The sequence below is a fragment of the Microcebus murinus genome, chromosome 21 (assembly GCF_040939455.1).
Source record: "Microcebus murinus isolate Inina chromosome 21, M.murinus_Inina_mat1.0, whole genome shotgun sequence".
Taxonomy (NCBI): Eukaryota; Metazoa; Chordata; class Mammalia; order Primates; family Cheirogaleidae; genus Microcebus; species Microcebus murinus.
In genome coordinates, this window is record NC_134124.1 from 3,841,224 (window position 1) to 3,855,276 (window position 14,053).

The 14,053-nt window shown below is 37.3% G+C and overlaps 1 protein-coding gene across 3 annotated transcripts in view; it reads left to right on the forward strand.

The window, feature by feature from the left end:
* The window catches only part of SEC24A (SEC24 homolog A, COPII component), a 64,859-nt gene that overhangs the window by 36,858 nt on the left and 13,948 nt on the right, over window positions 1–14,053 (forward strand). For 2 of the 3 annotated variants that reach the window (XM_012762189.3, XM_012762191.3), the window contains 6 exons: window positions 2,028–2,083; window positions 3,180–3,386; window positions 5,089–5,209; window positions 5,549–5,707; window positions 9,411–9,584; window positions 12,332–12,442. In XM_012762189.3, the coding sequence (XP_012617643.1) occupies window positions 2,028–2,083; window positions 3,180–3,386; window positions 5,089–5,209; window positions 5,549–5,707; window positions 9,411–9,584; window positions 12,332–12,442 (828 nt within the window). Of the gene's footprint in view, window positions 1–2,027; window positions 2,084–2,464; window positions 2,539–3,179; window positions 3,387–5,088; window positions 5,210–5,548; window positions 5,708–9,410; window positions 9,585–12,331; window positions 12,443–14,053 lie in introns of those variants that run through there. The other variant, XM_012762193.3, reaches the window with a different exon arrangement.

Consider the following 14,053-nt stretch of genomic DNA (forward strand, 5'->3'; position numbering starts at 1 on the left):
GAAGTGGGAGGATTCCTTGCACTCAAGAGTTTGAGACCAGCCTGAGCAAGATTGAGACCCTGTCTTTACTAAAAATACAAAAATTAGCCAGGTGGGGTGGTGTGTACCTGTAGTCCCAGCTACTGGGGAGGGTGAGGCAGGAGGATCACTTGAGCCCAGGAGTTTGAGTTTGCAGTGAGCTATGATGATGCCACTGCACTCTACCTGGGGCGACAGAGCAAGACTCTGTCTCAAAAAAAAAGAGTAGATAAAGGATTTGAATATTTGTGTATTTAATATATAACATATATATTTAAAAATATATATTTATATATTTTATATATAAACAAATTATATTTATACACATAATATATATTATATATATAATATATAATATTCAGTATACTCTATATATAAATGGTTGATAAATACATGAGTAGATGAATCAACAAGCAGATGCAAATCAAAAAATACGAGATGTCACCTGACACCAACTAGGATGGCTAAAATTAAAGAACTGGACAATAGCAAGTATTGGTGAGGCCATGGAGAAATTGGAACTCTCATACACTGGGAGGGAAATGTGAAATGGTGCAGCCTCTGTAGAAAATAGTCTGGCATTTCCTCAAAAAGTTAAACGTAGAGTTACCATATGACCCAGCAATTCCACTCAATAAATATATACTCAAGAAAATTGAAAGAATCATGTCCATACATAAATTTGTACATTAATGTTCATAGCTGCATGGCCCCAAAAGTGGAAACAACTCATATGTCAATCTTCTGACGAATGGATAAACAAAACATAGCATAGCCATACAGTGGATGTTATTTGGCAATAAAAAAGAATGAAGCACTGATGCATGCCAACATGGATGAATCTTGAAAACATTAGGCTTAGTGATAGAAGCCAATCACAAAGGACTACATATATAATGGTTCTCTTTATATGAAATATCCATAATATGCAAATACATAGGGACTGAAAGTAGATTAATAGTTTCCAGGAACTTGGGGGGAGGGAAAATGAGGAATGACTTAATGGTTACAGGGATTCTTTTTGAGATGATGATAAGGATCTTGAATTAGATAGTGGTGATGGCTGTACAACTCTGAATGTATTTAAAATCTCTGAATTGTACTCTTTGCAAGGGTGAATTTTATGATATATGAATTATATCTCAAATCTGTTACTGAAAAAATTTTAATTATAAAGGAAAAAATGGGAAGAAGCCTAAAGAATACATGGTAGAATCTTTGTGTGACCGTTAAAGTAAATATTTAATGTTTCAAATTATTTGTTGGTATTAATTTTACAAACTTTATAATCCATATTTTTTATAATCAAAAACAATATAGAAATGTAAAACATGATTCTTCTCATAATCCTCTGCCACCCACGTTGTCACCCAGTTTAATTCCTTCTAAAGGGAATTTAGTTTCTAAGCGAGAATAAATGAGAATCCCGAGAGGCTCACCTGAAGTGGTTGGTTAGTATTCTGTCTGATTCACTTCATTTTGTAGTCCCATTAGGAAAGGCACTGGTGGCTGCCTTCCTTCTTTATAAGAAAGCATTAGCTTTGTGAATGACAGAGCTATTGGTGAGTGGTATTGCCTTTGTATAAAGGCATAGTATTCCTGTGTGTCATGTTAGTCAACAATTTTTTTAATGCCAAGAGTATGTCTTTGGTTAGCTTCTATGGACAGGCATTAAAAGAGAAGAAGAAGAAGAAGGTAAAGCAAGATTCTAAATTGTTGTGTTTAGCCTAAGAAGCAGACCTTTACAAATCAATGTGCTTACAAATCAGTGTTTTTTAGTTGGGAGGGTATACCTTTCACAAGGTATTAAACAGCAGAATATATTTACAGTAACTACTTGAATCAGTGTTCCTTTGATGACTCTTTGGACATATGTAGACATTCTATAATAGTGAAGGAGATGGTTTTTGTTTAAGTATGGGAGTTGTTAATTGCATCAGTGTTGTGTATTTGGAACATCTTTAATAATTATATTTTGTTTAAAAATAAATATGTATTTATTCTTTCAGATGTTTTTATACCTATGCCAGAGAACTTATTAGTAAATTTAAATGAAAGTAAAGAGGTAAGGCACATTTTGCTACTTGACATGTTTAATTGAAATATTGAAAGAATATATTTTTGAAATGAACTTTAAGTAAAATTTTGCTTCTTTCTGTGACATTTCTAAGATGTGTAGCATTTTGTATTTACTCTTAGCTAGAATTCGTTAGATGAAGAGCTCTTGAGTTTGACCTTGAGCTGATCATTTTTAAGTCTAATGCAGCAAGTTATTTGTAGTAGATTAGAAGATAAGCCTGTTCCATAAAGGAAGAACACCTGAAGGAAACCTGTCTTGCCAGCCATTTGGGAAGTTGGGAGGGTTGCTGACATAAAGCTTCTGGTCACTACGTAGAAGCACATTAGCTAGGCTGCTTTCAGTGCCCTTTGCTTTTTTGATTCACAGAGTGTCATTGGGGTCAGTTCAGAAGAAACTCTTATTACCTGCCTGGAAATTGCCATGACATAATGCAGTGAGAGGTGAACAGAATGTGTCTGAAGGGGGGATGTTGTCTACCCTGTACATGCATATATGCCGTAGGGGTAACATTTTAACTAGCAAGTCTATGGTCTCTGCTGTTAGCAATGGTGACTGTGCCACAGTGCAAAGTATTTTTTTCCCCATTAACTATCTTTATTTGTACACCCTAACCTGAATAGGTAGTTGTTTTTTATTTTGTTTTTCTTTTGTAGTCATATTTCTACTAGTTGGCAAAGATACTGGATATCTTAGATTTTGCAACAGGAAACAGTTAAACTCACTTTGGAACTTATAAAAATAAAGTATGTAGAGGTGATGGAGAAGGCCATATTTCATGGCATTAAAATATATCAAATCTCTAAACTGTGATGGTTCTTTTGATACATTTTGGACTTATAGTCTTGCTGGACTATTGCATGTGCAAGAACTGTAAGGCCCCAACTTTGATATGTCTTGCTTGCCAATTTATAATGTTGACTTAAAATGGCTTTCTTGTCAGTTGACCAACTTCATTGTGTCTGTAGATTCTCTGAACGTCATCATGACTCAGTGTCTTGTCTGTTGTATTAGAAACTGACTTAATGTGCAAAAAAATTTTTTAATTCTAACACTCTTGAGTTTTCTTGCTTTATTTCACAAGCTTGTCCAAGATTTACTGAAAACTTTGCCGCAAATGTTTACCAAGACTCTGGAAACCCAGAGTGCCTTGGGTCCTGCACTTCAGGCTGCCTTTAAGCTGATGTCCCCAACTGGTGGTCGAATGTCTGTCTTTCAAACACAACTCCCAACTCTTGGAGTGGGAGCCCTGAAGCCACGAGAGGAACCCAACCAAAGGTCATCTGCTAAGGTTAGAAAGTTGTAAAATATATAAGATTTATGCTGGTGCTCCTTCCCTTTGAGTACAGAGTTGTTTTTTTGAGCTTATTTTTCAATTATTGGGAAGAAGGAATATAATGAAATTACTGAAGGGTTTCACTTTTATGTAGACTTTTTGATTTTATTACATTTTCTCTACCTGAGTCACCCTCACTTTTTTTTTTTAGTATCTTTGGCTGGCCACTAACAGTTCATCCTGCTTTTGATGAGAAAGTCTGGGAGACTAAGAGAATATGCTTGCTAGGGACAAAGATGAACAATTGGGCTGGGCGCAGTGGCTCACGCCTGTAATCCTAGCACTCTGGGAGGCCGAGGAGGGCGGATTGCTCAAGGTCAGGAGTTTGAAATCAGCCTGAGCAAGAGCAAGACCCCGTCTCTACTATAAATAGAAAGAAATTAATTGGCCAACTAATATATATAGAAAAAATTAGCCGGGTATGTTGGCGCATGCCTATAGTCCCAGCTACTCGAGAGGCTGAGGCAGCAGGATTGCTTGAGCCCAGGAGATTGAGGTTGCTGTGAGCTAGGCTGACGCCACGGCACTCACTCTAGCCTGGACAACAAAGTGAGACTCTGTCTCAAAAAAAAAAAAAGATGAACAGTTAGGAATAGTCATTATTTGGTATGTCGATGGTCATGGATTTCTTTTGAGCGTGTTGTGTGTATAAACTTACAATTTGAGACCTATATTTTCCAAAAGATTAAGAGAGAGGCCAGTATACTATACTGGTTATGATGTCATTCCTGGGGTTCTACTGCCTGTGTTCCACTACTTATTACATATATGAACTTGAATAATTGCATAATTTCTTTGCCCCTTTGTTTCACTTATAAAGAAAGTGAAAATAATGATAGAGCCTACCTTTTATGGTAATTAAAAGGACTTAAGTAGATATTCATGTGGATTGTTTAGAACAGTTTCAGCATACTGAGCATTTAAAAGATTTCAGTTGCAATAATAATTATCTTTGCCAATTATTAATATAATAGATGTATTTCTTTCTTTTTAAAAGCAAAACATAAAAAACTTATAGAAAAATCAGGATGGCCATGTGGCTCACACCTCTGATCCCAGTACTTTTGGGAGGACAACGTGGAAGATTGCTTGAGGCCAGGAGTTTGAGACCAGCCTGGGCAACATGGCAAGACTCTATCTCTATTTAAAAAAAAACAACTTATAGAAAATTCATAAGCAGTACATGCTTCTTTTTGAGACAGAGTCTCACTTTGTTGCCCAGGCTAGAGTGACTGCTGTGTCATCACTGTAGCTCACAGCAACCTCAATTTCCTGTGCTCAATCGATCCTACTGCCTCAGCCTCCCGAGTAGCTGGAACTACAGGCATGTACCACCATGCCCGGCTAGTTTTTTGTATATATATTTTTAATTGGTCAATTCATTTCTTTCTATTTTTAGTAGAGATGGGGTCTTGCTGAGGCTGGTTTCGAACTCCTGAACTTGAGCAATCCTCCCTCCTCAGCCTCCCAGAGTGCTGGGATTACAGGTGTGGGCTACCACACCCAGCTAGTACATGCTTCTTAATGAAAAATCAGCTAATATCAAAGAACAAAAGGTTATTGTAGTATCCCCAGAGATAACTGTTGTGAATACCTTGGTATATGTAGATTTGCATTTAAATTTTACTTAAATTACTTTGTAATTTATTTTTAACAGGAAATACACCTGACACCATCCACTGACTTCTATAAGAAATTAGCCTTGGACTGTTCTGGTCAGCAGGTAGCTGTTGACTTATTCCTTCTCAGTGGACAGTATTCTGATTTGGCTTCTCTGGGTAAGTTTTTTCTAATGATTTTTTTGTTTTTTTATTAAATAAATGTCAAAATGGTAATTATATGATAGTATTCTAAATAGAGGACAAAGTAAAAGAATTGTCTTGGGAGAGTTTAGTCTATTGTAAACCTTATTGTCTTCTATTCTAAACATTAGTAATAGAAAAATTTCTATACTACTATTTAAAGGAATGAAATATTCTTTTTTTAGAGCCTAACTAAGCAATATTGAAATATTGTTTTTACAGTTAAAGAAATATTGATTCAAATTCCTGTAGTTACTTTGCTATAATAAAAGTAGCTAAGGGCACAATTTAAAAGGAATGCATGTTCTTTTCCAGGTTGTATTTCTCGTTATTCAGCCGGTAGTGTCTATTACTACCCCTCTTACCATCATCACCACAACCCTGTCCAAGTACAGAAATTGCAGAAGGAACTACACAGATACCTCACTCGGAAGATTGGCTTTGAGGCAGTCATGAGGATTCGTTGCACCAAAGGTGGGGACGATTTTTTTACATAGGAGAGAATGATGTTTTTGATACCGGTAAATATGTATGTTTTTGCCTATTCTTATTTATAGGATTTGCCCTAATAAGATCCTTTGTTAACTCTGTGGAATATGCAATTAAGAGAAGAAACGATATGAAAAATAGTGACATTGTGAATATACTACAAACCACTGAACTTTACATTTTATTTATTTTTATTTGAATTGTATGTTTTAAAATGGTGAATTTTGTGGTATGTGACTTACCTCAATTTTTTAAAAAAAGAGACTATATCTCTACAGAAAACAGAACATATAACTGATGAATTTTTATTCCTCTTACTGAGCAATAGTAATGCAAGATCTTTTATTAATAAACAATTATTTTTATTTTTTAAAATTGTAAAATACACATGACATAAAATTTACCATTTTATCCATTTTTAATTGTACAGCTCAGTGGCAATAAGTACGTTCTTACTGTGCAAGCATCACTGTAATCCATCACCAGAAGTGGGAGATCTTTTAATTTGTGCCCTGATTTTTGGTTTTTCATTTTACCACATTGTCAACCTGGTTCTAATTTTTTATTCATATATTAAAATATTATTGCTCTATAAGGGGTGTGAGGCAATCATTTTTTAGACTGGAAAGATTATATGAAATCTGTAGCAAAGAAAAGAATAGGATCCACTAATCTGTCTGCTACAGAAGATTGAAATGTATTGGTCAAATCAGGTGCCATATGAGGTTCTTTATATTTTATTTTATTATTATTATATTTTCTTTTATTTTATTTTTGAGACAAAGTCTTGCTCTGTTGCCCGGGCTAGAGTGCCATGGCGTTAGCCTAGCTCACTGCAACCTCAAATTCCTGGGCTCAAGCAATCCTCCTGCCTCAGCCTCCCAGGTAGCTGGGACTCCAAGCATGTGCCACCATGCCCGGCTAATTTTTTCTATATATTTTTAGTTAGCTAATTAATTTCTTTCTATTTTTAGTAGAGATGGGGTCTTGCTCTTGCTTAGGCTGGTTTCGAACTCCTGACCGTGAGGTCTCCAGCCGCGGCCTCCCAGAGTGCTAGGATTGTAGGCGTGAGCCATCACACCCAGCCTGAAGTTCTTTATTATCCATCACTATAAATACGCAGCCTTGATTAATTCATTTGTTATTCTAATAGTTGTTTTAATGTTTATGTTTTAGAGGGCACATTTATTGGATCCCATTCATTCAAGATTGAAAGACCTAAAAACTATTTATTTCTGCACTTACTGGGTATAAGTTAGGGGAAATGTACATCATACGTGGCTTTTAAGACTTTTTCTACTTAGCAAGAGGCTAATTTATATATACCTCACTTTGCATAAAGAGTTTGTCAATGAACTATCCTTTTCCCTTTTTATTTTTTATCATGAATTTCATTACACATCAAATGCATACTCTTGGTAAATTTAATGAAAAAAGAAAAAATAGGCTGGATGCGGAAGCTCACTCCTATAGTCAGGGCATTGTGGAATGCCAAGGTGGAAGGATTGCTTGAGGTCAGGAGTTTGAAACCAGCCTGAGCAATATCGAGATTCCCATCTCTATTAAAAATAGAAAAAATTAGCTAAGCATGGTGGTGCGCCTGTAGTACCAGCTACTTGAGAGGTTGAGGCAGGAGGATTGCTTAAGTCCAGCAGTTTGGGGTTGCAGTGAGCAATGATGACAGTGCAGGTAACACAGTAAGACCCTGTCTTAAAAAAAAATGTAGTGGAGATTGCACCTGCCTTGTTTTTTCCTGCACCACTATGTCATGTGCACCTTTCTATTTTTGAATATACATATGTATATTCTTTCCTTGCTTTCTTCCATCCTTCCTTCTTCCTGTCCTGTCCTTCCATCTGTTCATCTTCCTTTCTTTTCTTCTCTTCCTTCCTTTCTTTCTTTCCTCCTTTCCTCCCTTCCTTGTTTCCTTTCTTTCATTTGTAGAGACAGGGTCTCACTACATTGCCCAGACTGGTCTCCAACCCCTGGGCTCAAGGGGTTCTCCTGACTTAGCCTCCCAAGTAGCTGGAACTCCAGGCCTGTGCCACCATGCCTAGTGTTCTTTTTCTTTTTTTTTTAATTGTTTTTGTTGGGTGTTTTTGTTTGTTTGTTTGTTTTTGAGACAGGGTCTGATTCAAACTGCTGGGCTCAAGTGATTCTTTGGTCTCAGCCTCCCAAGTAGCTGGGACTACAGGTGCATGCCACCATGCCCAGCTACTTTTTCTATTTTTTATAGAGACAGGGTCTCACTATGTTGCTCATGTTGATCTTGAACTCCTGGCTCAAGTGATTCTCCCACCTCGACCTCCTAAAATGCTAGGATTACGAGCTTGAGCCACTGTCTGACCTCTTTTTTTTTGATTATTGTTTTAAAGTTGGTTTTTATTTCACAAGTAAAATAAATATCTGTTCTTATAAAAAATTAAAAAATTATTGATAAAGCTAAAGTCCTCCTGTATAAGCTTGCATGCATGTGGCAAAAACCAATTTATTTTCCTACTGATACCCATTGATGGCATTTCTGAATTTTTTGCTGTAACAAACATCTGCTAAAAAATTTTTTGCTTGTGCAAATTTGACACTTGAAAGAGTATATCTCGGCCGGGCGCTGTGGCTCACGCCTGTAATCCTAGCTCTTGGGAGGCCGAGGCGGGCGGATTGCTCAAGGTCAGGAGTTCAAAACCAGCCTGAGCAAGAGCGAGACCCCGTCTCTAAAAAAATAAATAAATAAATAAATAAATAAAAAAAAAGAAAGAGTATATCTATAGGATAATTTTTTTTTTTTTTGAGACAGAGTCTCGCTTTGTTGCCCAGGCTAGATTGAGTGCCATGGCATCAGCCTAGCTCACAGCAACCTCAAAGTCCTGGGCTCAAGCAATCCACCATGCCCAGCTAATTTTTTTCTCTATATATTAGTTGGTCAATTAATTTCTTTCTGTTTATAGTAGAGATGGGGTCTCCCTCTTGCTAAGGCTGGTTTTGAACTCCTGACCTCAAGCAATCCGCCCGCCTAGGCCTCCCAGAATGCTAGGATTACAGGCGTGAACCACCGCACCCAGACTGTAGGATAAATTCTTAGATATGGGATAGCTAAGGTCAAAATAAGTATCCATTTAGATGTTTGACAGGTATTGGCAAATATTCGTCCAAAATATTTTTATGAATATTTGTATTACCACCTTTATTTTATTTCATTTATTTATTTATTTTTGAGACAGAGTATCACTGTGTTGCCCAGGCTAGAGTGCCGTGGTGTCAGCCTAGCTCATGGCAACCTCAAACTCCTGGCTCAAGGGATCCTTCTGCCTCAGCCTCCCAGGTAACTGGGACTACAGGCATGTGCCACCATGCCTGGCTAAGTTTTTCTATATATATTTTAATTGGCCAATTAATTTCTTTCAACTTTTAGTAGAGATAGGGCCTCACTCTTGCTCAGGCTGGTTTCAAACTCTGACCTCGAGCAATCCACCCGCCTCAGCCTCCCAGAGTGCTAGGATTACAGCCATGAGCCACCGCACCCGGCATACCACCTTTATTTTAAAAGACACCCATTACCCCTCAACCTCAATAAGTACTGTGTATTGTCTAAACTTTTTAACTTTCTGCCAATCTGATAAGTGACTAGGATAAATGTAAATATCAATATGTAGGTATATATAAGTTATTTTGATAATTTTTTCTCTTCTAGGTCTTTCCATTCATACTTTCCATGGGAATTTCTTTGTTCGGTCAACAGACTTACTGTCTTTGCCCAATGTTAACCCAGATGCTGGGTATGCAGTGCAGATGTCAGTAGAGGAGAGTCTTACTGACACTCAGTTGGTTTCTTTTCAGTCAGCACTCTTATATACATCCAGCAAAGGTAAGTTTTTGTTTGTTTGTTCTTATTATGGTAGCAGTCACATTAACATGAGATCTACCCTCTTAACAAATTTTTAAGTGTACAGTATAGTATTAACTATAAGCATAAGTTGTTGTAAAGGTGTATTTTTTTTTATTTTTTATTTTCTTTTTTCGCTGCTCTGAATACTTCAAGAGGTGTATTTTTGATGTGGTTGTGTACTCTGTGGCTTATGATAAACTCTTCCTTCTTTGGAGGTGATTACTTATTGTTACTAAGCCAAAAAGAGTATTCCTAATCATAAGAGATTTGCTTCTATTCTTGGTAAAGCCAAGATGTTTGGCATTGATTTTCCTAAACCATTTTATTTATTCATTTGTTGAACAGATATTTATTGAGAGTCTACTATGTATCAGACACTCTGATACAGGAGTTAATAAATCTGAATTTAGCAAATCCCTTTCCTCATAGAGCTTTTTTTGTGTGTGTGACAGAGTCTCACTTTGTTGCCCAGGCTAGAGTGAGTGCCGTGTGTCAGCCTAGCTCACAGCAACCTCAAACTCCTGGGCTCAAGCAATCCTGCTGCCTCAGCCTCCCAAGTAGCTGGGACTACAGTCATGTGCCCCCATGCCCGACTAATTTTTTCTCTATATATTTGTTGACCAATTAATTTCTTTCTATTTATATTAGAGACGGGGTCTCGCTCTTGCTCCGGCTAGTTTTGAACTCCTGACCTCAAGCAGTGCGCCTGCCTCAGCCTCCCAGAGAGCTAGGGTTGCAGGCGTGAGCCACTGCGCCCAGCCCCTTTCCTCATAGAGCTTAAGGAGCTTAGGAGGGACAATCCATAAACAGGATAAATAAATAAAATAATAGTATGTTATATAATGATAATAATTAAGGAGAAAAATAAGTCAAGGGAAGGGGATAAAAGAGCTGGTTGGGGTGGTTCTTTTATTTTTTTTTATTTTTATTTTTTCAATCAGGGTCCTCACTGTGGCTAGAGTGTATTGATGTGATCACAGCTCACTGCAACTTCCAGCTCCTGGACTCAAGTGATTCTCTTGCCTCAGCCTCCCACCTCCCAGCCATCCCCACCATGCCCAGCTAATTTTTAAATTTTTTCTGTAGACAGGGGTGTCACTAGGTTACCCAAGGTCATCTTGACCTTCTGGCCTCAAGAAGTCTATTGCCTTGGCCTCCAAAGTACTGGGATGATAGGCATGAACCACCACACCTGGCCCCATAATTTATTAACTTCTTTATATTTAAAAAAATTAGCTTGTTTCTAATGTTTTGCTTCTTTGAAAAATGTGTTTGAAATTTCTTTCCTTGTATACAAATCTTCATGTCATTTCAGATGATTTCTCTAATATAACTTTCTAGAAATGGATATAGGATATAGAGTTAAACTGTTTAGAAAAATCTTGTTGGCCAGGTGCAGTGGCTCATGTCTGTAATCCCAGCACTTTGGGAGGCTAAGTCAGGAGAATGCTTGAGGCTAGAAGGTCAAGATGAGCCTGAGCAACATAGCAAGACCCATTCTCCACAAAAAATGTAAAAATTAGACAGGCATGGTGGTGTGTGCCTGTAGTCACAGCTACTTGGGAGACTGAGACGGAAGGATCATTTGAGCCCAGTAGTTTGAGGTTGCAGTGAGCTAGGGTGACGCCACTGCACTGTAGCCAGGGCAACAGAGTAAGACTGTCTCAAAAAAAAAAAAAAAGAGTTTATATGAGCTCCTCATATATATATGTCATTTAATCTTTTTTTTTTCATTAGTCTTTATGTGTCATGTTAGGTTGTAGTGTATCATCTCTCGTTTTTTGGGGTTTTTTACTTGTTTTCCTTTCATGTATTAGGATCTTGCTGAATATAATTTTTTAAAGTTTAGCTTATATTTGATGATTCTCTAATTTTTTATTTTGCTTCTTGTATTTATTGATTATTATTCTGGGTAATTACTGAAGAAAAAGTATTGTGACTATTAATGTATTTAAAATTTTTTTTTCTATGATTGAAGAAAAGGTGTAAGAATTTTTTGGACTTTATATGTGTCAAAACAGGCCACAGAATTTATTTTTGAGTAGTGATGTCTTATGTATTTAACTAAAAATTTTTATTACCAAAAAGTTTATCAAAGATGTTTTCAAAAATTTAGCATTTTATCATTTGAATATAAGCCCTGTAATTTATTATTAAAAAGTGAAAAGAATTTGAAAAAGCAAATGAAAAGAATGAAAAGAATTTCAGAGTTAAAAAATAAAATGTTTGGCCAGGCGCGGTGGCTCACGCCTGTAATCCTAGCACTTTGGGAGGCCGAGGCGGGCAGATTGCTCAAGGTCAGGAGTTCGAAACCAGCCTGAGCGAGACCCCGTCTCTACCAAAAATAGAAAGAAATTAATTGACCAACTAAAAATATATATACAAAAAATTGGCCGGGCATGGTGGTGCATGCCTGTAGTCCCAGCTACTCGGGAGGCTGAGGCAGGAGGATCGCTTGAGCACAGGAGATTGAGGTTGCTGTGAGCGAGGCTGACACCATGGCACTCACTCTAGCCTGGGCAACAAAGTGAGACTCTGTCTCAAAAAAAAAAAAAAGAAAAAGAAAAAATAAAATGTTTGATACTGTGTCTGCTTTCTATATAATTCTACTTCATTCTAAATTGAAATGATTTTTCCAAGTGACTTTAATCTTTTATATATATATATATATATATTAATAGTTGCCCCTTTCTATACTTCATGTATTTCATGCCATTTCCCCAAAGGTGAAAGAAGAATTCGTGTCCATACTTTGTGTTTGCCAGTAGTTTCAACTCTGAATGAAGTCTTTCTTGGAGCTGATGTTCAAGCAATTTCAGGCTTATTGGCCAATATGGGTAAGAGTTGTTATCACCTCTTGTAAATATTTCTCAAGTGTTATTATTATTATTTGCAATATTAGCTTCACAGTTCAATATTTTGGATCCCTGGGTGCCCACTAAGTAATTATCTGATTGAAAAGATCTGCTGCAGATACTTTTTTTTTTTTTTTGAGACAGAGTCTTACTCTGTTGCTGGGGCTACAGTGCTGTGGCATCAGCCTAGCTCACTGCAACCTCAAACTACTGGGTTCAAGTGATCCTCCTACCTCAGCCTCCTGAGTAGCTGGGACTACAGGCATGCACCACCATGCCCGGCTAATTTTTTGTATATATATTTTTAGTTGGTCAATTAATTTCTTGATATTTTTGGTAGAGACGGGGTCTTGCTCAGGCTGGTTTTGAACTCCTGACCTCGAGCATTCCGCCCACCTTATCCTCACAGAGGGCTAGGATTACAGGCGTGAGCCACTACACCTGGACAATTTTTTCTATTTTTGGTAGAGATGGGTCTTCTTGCTCAGGCTGGTCTTGAACTCCTGAGCTGAAGTGATCCTCCCACTTTGGTGTCCCAGAGTGCTGATATTACAGGTGTGAGCCACAGCACCCAGCCCAACATTCTTCATTCTTTTGTCCCTGTGTGCTAATTTTAGTTATAATAGTCTTTATTGAATGTATTTCTGATACCTCATGGATTGAGTTTAGTTTAGTTTGAGAAGTCTTCAAAACAATGATGGTGTTTTTTAGCATTGAAAAAAAGTTTTCTGAAGTATTGTTATGAACATAGAAAAAGATTTTTAGGCCGGGCGCTGTGGCTCACGCCTGTAATCCTAGCTCTTGGGAGGCCGAGGCGGGCGGATTGCTCAAGGTCAGGAGTTCAAAACCAGCCTGAGTAAGAGCGAGACCCCGTCTCTACTATAAACAGAAAGAAATTAATTGGCCAACTGATATATATATAAAAAAAAAAAATTAGCCGGGCATAGCGGCGCATGCCTGTAGTCCCAGCTACTCGGGAGGCTGAGGCAGAAGGATCACTCGAGCCCAGGAGTTTGAGGTTGCTGTGAGCTAGGCTGACACCACGGCACTCACTCTAGCCTGGACAACAAAGTGAGACTCTGTCTCAAAAAAAAAAAATTAAAAAAAAAAAAGAAAAAGATTTTTATGCAAAAATGCATATAAACTGTGTGGCATGACAGGTGATGAAAATCTATCTAAATAACTCTCTATACAGCAGACCTTTACTGACAGAGCAAAAAAAAAATGATAATAATAACTCTCTAAGAGCTTTTTCCATAACTATAAAATAAAACTGTGTGTGACAGGAAAGCATTGATATGTTTAATTGCAGTGGTTTTTCTTTCTCATTTGTATATAAATAAAGTAGTGGATCACAATCAGTAACATCTTAGATCAATGGAATATAATTTTCCCATTTTACAGATGAGGAAACTGAGGCTCAGGAAGCCCAGAGGTTGGCATCATTCTCTAGAGTGTGCTTTTAATTGCTGTATGTGTTTTACCTTATTGTGTGTGTAATAAATTGGAGAAAGACAGAGTATGTTTTTTAAAGATTATCTCTTCTATCCTTAACAATGGAGTAACTCAGCTTGTGTCTTATTTCTCTCTTGT